Source organism: Capsicum annuum, chromosome 8 (assembly GCF_002878395.1).
Source record: "Capsicum annuum cultivar UCD-10X-F1 chromosome 8, UCD10Xv1.1, whole genome shotgun sequence".
NCBI lineage: Eukaryota > Viridiplantae > Streptophyta > Magnoliopsida > Solanales > Solanaceae > Capsicum > Capsicum annuum.
In genome coordinates, this window is record NC_061118.1 from 46,162,512 (window position 1) to 46,169,477 (window position 6,966).

Consider the following 6,966-nt stretch of genomic DNA (forward strand, 5'->3'; position numbering starts at 1 on the left):
TTCATGTTGAGATACTTGACTACGTAAGTCATTCACCTTATAAGAAGACTATTAGAACAGTACAAGAAGAGAAAGAAGAATCTGCATATGGTGTTTATTGACTTGAAAAGGCCTTACGATAAAGTTCCTAGGAAGGTCATATGAAGATGCTTGGAGGCTAAAGGTTTACATATGACGTATGTTAAGGTGATTCGGGATGTGTATAATAGAGCCAATGCTCGTGTGAGGTAAGTAAAGATTCAACTGTGTGAAGGTGTGACAGGTTGACAATAGATTATTTTAAAAGCGGTAAAGGTAGTACTAAAAAAATAGGTCTAATTGCGGGGATTTATTTGTAGGGGTTACTTTAACCCCTGCAAAATTATATTAAATGTGGAGTTAAAAATATTCTACTAAAAATTGTATATTTGTGGGGGGGTTTTAACCCCACTAGCCATGCAAAAAAAAAAAAAAATAGCGCCAAATGAAATAATATTTCCTCTCTTTTAATTTTTAACCCTAAACATTTCCCTCTCTCATTTTTCCCCAATTAGAGAGAGGGAGGTACTCTCCGTCCATCAATTAGAGAGAGATGCTATTCAAAGAACCACTCTTCATTGGGAAAACACAAGTTGATCAAATCGACAAGGTATCTTTCTGGCAGCTGATGGAGAATTTTACTTGATTTTGTAGGTCATTTACCATGATTTAAAGTCTTCTTTATGTATTTATGTGATTTTTTGTTACCAGATGTTCAGAATTCTTGGCACCCCAAATGAGACAATTTGGGAAGGGTTCTCCGAGCTTCCTGGCGTGAAAGTCAACTTTGTAAAGCACCCGTAAGTATTATCTTTTTTCAAGAATCGCGTAAACATGGGTGGTTCGGGGAAGTGGATTAAATCTTTAATCAGTCTCAAAAAGAATCAATCAAGCGATTCCGTAAGTTTTTTATTTTGTGTTTATAATGTTATAGCCTCTTGTAGAAATGCAGGATAAAGCCGAGCACGATAGACCCTTCTGGTTCAGTATTTTTGTTTTGTTAATGTGAATTGTTTTATTTGGGGGGGGGGGGGGGGGGGGTTGGTGGGAGAAGGAGGGGGTAAAAAAAAAAAAATGGAAGCTATGGAGGAGTGCATCAGGTGGAATTGCTATGACGATGTCGAAAGGCGTAAAAAGGGGTGGGAATTTGGGAGATTCAGATGGATCTGAATCTTCATTTCTGTCTGACACTGCTTTGGCTGCTGCTATGGCTACTGTGGTCAGAGCTCCGCATAAGGATTTGGTGGTTGTGAAGAAAGAATGGGCTGCTCTTCGAATTCAGACTGCGTTTCAGGGTTTTCTGGTAATTCCAAGTTTTCCGTTTTCTCAATCTTGATGTTTCTACTGTTTTTGTTAGGTAGTTCATCAAGAGTTGCATCTTTGCATCAAGTTTCTGTTTAGACTTTAGATGTATGCATAAAGAGATTTGAATGAATCCGGGCCCAAAGATGTTAACTTTCTTTTGTTGTTGTTAAAAGTTGTTAGGATCAAATGTTTATCATCAAGTTAAAGCTATAACCCGTGGGCCTTGACATAGGGCAGCAAACACATGACCTTGGTTCTGGTAACACTTGTTAGGATCAAGCGCTTATCATCATGTCAAATGTTATGACTGTTAGCAAGGCCACAACTTCTTTTTTATTCTTAACTAAGCCTACCAATTAAAGTGTCATGTTTGATCGTGACTCTGACCCAAGCCACCATATCCCCCTCTTTGGCCTTGCCGTGGGACGGATGTTGGCGTTACCCAATAGAAGTATGTTTTGTTTGTTATACTTAGACATAAACACGAAAGAAATTGAATTTCTAGCATTAAAAAGGGGGGGAAAGAGAGCAGTGTTGACATAATTTACTGAAAATTGAATCAAGAAAAATTGCAGTTCTAGAGAAACAGATCAAGATGAGTGTGTAATTGGGAGGCAATTTTCTGATTGGATGTTTAAGTGATAAAAGCTTACTCCCATTACCAAGACCGAAAAAGAACTGGACCTATAACACATTACAAAGTTAAATTCTTCTGATTTTCTTGATCTTGTATAAGCTGTGTTGAATCATACAGCCACAGCCAAGGTAGTTGGGGTTGAGGCGTAGTTGTTATAGATATGTTGCCATGTTATGTCCTTGTAATTCCTTTTTTCCCACTTGATCTTTTGCTAATGATTTATAGAGATAATGAGAAATTTTTATTGTAATGATCGAAAGGCAAGGCATGCGTTAAGCGTATTGAAAGCAGTAGTCAGGATACAGGTGAGAAACCAAGCTGCTGTAACCCTTACGTGTATGCAGGCTCTTGTCCGAGTGCAGGCTCTAGTTAGGGCCCGATGCAATCAAACATCAGTTGATGGAGATGCGACGAAGGGTTCTTTCGTTGATAGCCAAGCTGATCCAATTAAGCAAGCTGAGGTCTATTGTTTCTCTAAAACTGTATAGTTTGTCCTGATACATATATCTAAGCTGCTATAGCGAATTTTTTCTGTAGAGAATATGTGTTTCATCCCTTCCACCAAAAACATCACTGTTATTGAGAAGTCTGACTATATTAGGTTGCTTGAAACTGTCTTAACTTTTCGCTTTCTTAGAGAGGATGGTGTGATATCCCTGGCACAGTGGATAAAGTGAGGTCGAAGTTAAAAATGAGACAAGTTGGAGCAATCAAGAGGGAGACAGTCTAATCTTATTTCCTTTACTGCAGGAAGCACTAGGAAAGACTGGAATCATCAATATTTTACAACTTACAACGTGCTCATTTCGATTCTGGACTCCAAGAAAGTAAGACATTTTCACCTAAAATTCTGCTCAGTTGTAGACTGAATGTAGTTCTTTTTTTATATATATATACAACACTATGCAACAACAACAAACCCAGTGTATTCCCACATAGTGAGGTCTGGGGAGGGTAAGATGTACGCAGTCCATACCTCTACCTCTAAAGAAGTAGAAAGGCTGTTTCCGATAGACCCCCGGCATACAACACTGTGCAAAAAACTACAAAATTAGTGTAGGTAATTTAACTGATGCTACTTGACAGTTAGTGTTCCTAGTGTTAGTGGTCAAACGTGTCATTTACCTAGCAGAAGTCGGGTTTGAAAGTAATCTTGATCTGTTTGTATGCAAAGAATCATCCCGATAATCTCCGCCAAAATGAGAAGCGGCAAAGCCAGCAGGCCAAAGCTTTATTGCTACAAAATAAAGTGATACTGAATAAATGTAAATATGTAATAGACACTAATAGTTCAAACAAGAATCTTCAGCACAACATAAGTGGCTTTAGAACCTTAATTGAGACGAAAAACTTCTCTTCTACGACTGCAAATTTTTAGTGTGCTGGTTTGCTGCTGTTGCTCTTTCATCTGTTCACTTCTTTAAATATAGAGTCGCTTACGAAATATTTTGCATACACCATTGCAGGGAAGATTTAGTTACTTTCACGGCTGGATGAATATCTATAGCTGTAAAGCCTTTGCGTAAATTCACCTTTTGTCCTCTCTCTGCATTTGCTTTCGTTGATCTTATACATTTCATGGGTTGCCAACAGGATTTAAGCCCCCCAGACTGCTAAGGAAACACTTAATCTGAGAGCAAGTCCTTAAACTTGAGACTAGGCGACTTGCACAGCTGGACAGCTGGATAGTTTCAGGAAACCCTTCCTGCGTCAAGCCAGATACAGCATTTACTAACTTTAATAAGCCCAGACTCACCAATAAATCAACTTTTTCCCCTGTGCATTCATCTACACCTTCTGAAAAGAAGAGTCACTAGTCAAGTAAAGATACAAGCAGCTGAATGCTCTATTGATTCAATAGATTAATTGTTTTCCTGTAGGAGAAAGTAACACATGATATGCACGAAATAATATCGGGCAAGGGAGAGGGTGTCAACTTTTTCCACTTCTAACTTCATAGGACATGTACTGTAATTGAATCTTGTTTATGGTATTCTTGGATATGCGGATTTCCAAAATGGTGTTAAAGCATGATGTTCATATAACTTGTTGTTCATAATAAGGATTGAAAGTTTATCGATTGATTCTTATACTTTGCATTTTTATGTAGCCAAGTGATGAGGCTAGTGGACCCATTTCGCCCATGAATGCAAGGAGATCATGTGATAATAATGATCCTAATGACATTTTTTGATTTCGTTGCATTTGTCTTCGATATTCAATTATGATGATGCAATTGTGTTGGAGTGAATCTTAAAATATTGAAGGTTTTGTATTTAAATTTGATTTTGTAGTTTGAGGATACTAGTTAATGCTGAAAATTTGGAGTTTGAAGATGTTAATGTTGAAAATTTAATTTTGAAGTTTAATGTTTAATGTATTTTTTATATGCTTTTTAATTACAATATTTAATTACTCTGTTGTATTAATGAGTCGGGGGTCTTTCGGAAACAACCTTTCTACTTCATCAGAGGTAGAGGTATGGACTGCGTACATCTTACCCCCAGACCCCACTAGGTGGGAATACACTGGGTCTGTTGTTGTTGTTGTTGTTGTATTAATGATATATGAATAGAACAAATAGTGAATTGTAGGTTATGCCTAAAGAAATAATTAAATTTGAGGTAAAATTATAATCTATAATTAGTTATTGAAAATTGATGGGTTCCACTATTTTTTTAAAAAAATAAAATAACTGTGGAGGTTTTAAACCCCGCAAGTTTTAATTAAAATTTATTATAAAAAGAATTAAATTTAGAATAATGGGATCAATAACCGCCGCAAATTAATTACGGGGGTTGTAATTGCCGCAAAATAACCCCCGCAAATTAATTATGGGGGTCGAAAAAAAATTGCCGCAACTCATTTGTGACGGCTCGTTTTTCGGGGGTTTTGAGAACCCCCGCAATTATATTTTGTGGGGGGTTTTAAATCCCTGCAAACCGCAAAATTAACCCTCGTAATTTGACTTCTTTTTTGTAGTGTAGGTCGAAAAAGTATTGGAGAGAGGTTATTAGATAGGATATGACACAACTTCAACTTACTGAGGACATGACCATAGATAAGAAGTTATGGAGGGCATAGATTAGAGTAGAGATTTAGTTAGATAACTGAGTGTTGAGTCACTCGTTCTTCTTTATTATTAGTCATACTATGAATCATATTTCTCTTAATAGTTCAATTCTTGTCTTTGAGTTTGGTCATTAGTTGTGACTTTTAAACTTTGATTATTGTAGTATCGTATTATGACTACTATTTAGGATGATTTATTTGTCTATAGTACCTTGTCATGACTGTCTTCAAATCTGTTATTTCTTTCTCTATACTACTTTAACAAGATTTTTGTTTGAGCCGAGGATCTATCGAAAATAGTCTTTCTACCTTTAAGATAGTGATACGGTATACACTATACCCTCTTCAGATCCTACTTTATGAAATTACACTTTGTATGTTGTCATTGTTATTGTTGTTTGTATATTTTATCATATTTGTATATCAAAACATATATTATCATTACTTTTATTGTATGCGCTTGATAAACGTGCAACACACGTACTCTCTATATATATACACATTAGAAATTAACTGAATAGTTTAAAGAGCTCAAAATTCACCTTGAAATTTGAAGTTCAAAACTCAAAACCCCCGACGAACCTTTCTCCACGATTAGTGGCATCCCTTGCGGCATTAAAATTACAAAATTGACTCAATAATTTAGACAGCTCAAAATTCACCTCCAAGTTGAAATCTGAAAATTCCCAATGCAACCTTTCTCCAAAATTTAGTGACATCCTTTAAACATAAAACTAGAAATTAAATTGACGCAATAATTTAGACAATTCAAAATTCATCTCCAAATTCAAATCTCAGAATCCGCCAGACAACCTTTCTTCGCAATTAAGTAGCACATCTTATTTCTTCAACAACAACTATTCACCTCACAAGGAAAGAAGAAAACAATAAGAATTAAAATAGAAAATGTGAAGAAGCTCTGCGCCTGTTCTGTGCCAGTGAGGCGGCGGCCTGTGCAATATGCACCGCACGCGGACATAAAAGACTTGGCCATGACTCTTGATAGAGGGAGTTGGCTATAGTTTTTATTTTAATTTTTCATTTGGTGTTCGGTGTCTGTATTGGAGTCTCGATTAATTTAAATTGTGTGTTGCAGGACCCATTAAGGTGACAGCGCTCCCAACAGAGTTTTCTTCATACCCAGGATCGAACCCTCGACCTCTGATTAAGGGTGAATCAGCTTCATTCACGGTACCACAACCCATGTTGGTAGAAGTCGGCTGTAGTTGATACACGTCCTTCCTATAAATCCCACATACTCCTTGAAATAAATTAATCAATTTTCAATTCTGAGGGAAGTCGGTTAAAAACTGTTGGCTATAAAACGAGGCCATTCGTCATTGGCGCCAACAGAAAGATATCATTACAGCAACGCAATCTTTGTAAGACCATTATAACTCGGAGTTTCCTATGATTTGTAAAAGGAATAAATTATATAACAGAACTATTCTTTCTATTTCTCGTTATGTCACATTTTTATTTATTCATTTGTCCAGAAAACCCAATATCTTCTTACATTTACATTTAATTTAACTTGTAAGTTTTAAATTTTTATTCTTATAACATGGTTTTATGGCCCTAAGAATGTTGGGAACCTTATAGAATTTAAATCACATATTTTAAACGAATTTCATTTTCTTAACGACTTTTATTTTCTTAAGATCTTTGCTCAACTAACTTAACAACATGCAATACAACAATAACATATTCAGTCGAATCCCACAATGTGAGGTTTAGAAAGGATAGAGTGTTCGGAAACCTTACCATTACCTCTTATATTAGAGAATCCTTCACAGAAATAAGCTATTTTTTAAATTAATTCACCAAAATAATATGTTTTTAAAATTTTTTATAAAACTAGTATAAACGTGGTTCCCAATAACGTTTATGTTTTAAGAAAACTTAACGGCTCAAACAGAATTGTTGTTAGACGT

General features: G+C 35.9%; 1 protein-coding gene across 10 annotated transcripts; it reads left to right on the top strand.

The window, feature by feature from the left end:
* Positions 1-460: 460 nt before the first annotated feature.
* On the top strand, positions 461-6,486 carry LOC107846770 (protein IQ-DOMAIN 8). Of its 10 annotated transcripts, none has more exons than XM_047395441.1 (6): positions 461-628; positions 730-1,321; positions 2,221-2,421; positions 2,711-2,787; positions 3,427-3,469; positions 3,554-3,978. In XM_047395441.1, the coding sequence occupies exons 2-5, from the start codon at positions 1,130-1,132 to the stop codon at positions 3,455-3,457; spliced, it is 501 nt and encodes a 166-aa protein (XP_047251397.1). In that variant the 5' UTR covers positions 461-628; positions 730-1,129; the 3' UTR covers positions 3,458-3,469; positions 3,554-3,978. The 10 variants fall into 10 exon arrangements, with proteins under 10 accessions (XP_047251397.1, XP_047251402.1, XP_047251398.1 ...); XM_047395446.1 differs by having other exon boundaries at positions 2,305-2,421; XM_047395442.1 differs by lacking the exons at positions 3,427-3,469; positions 3,554-3,978 and adding an exon at positions 6,129-6,486.
* The last annotated feature ends 480 nt before the right edge of the window (positions 6,487-6,966 follow it).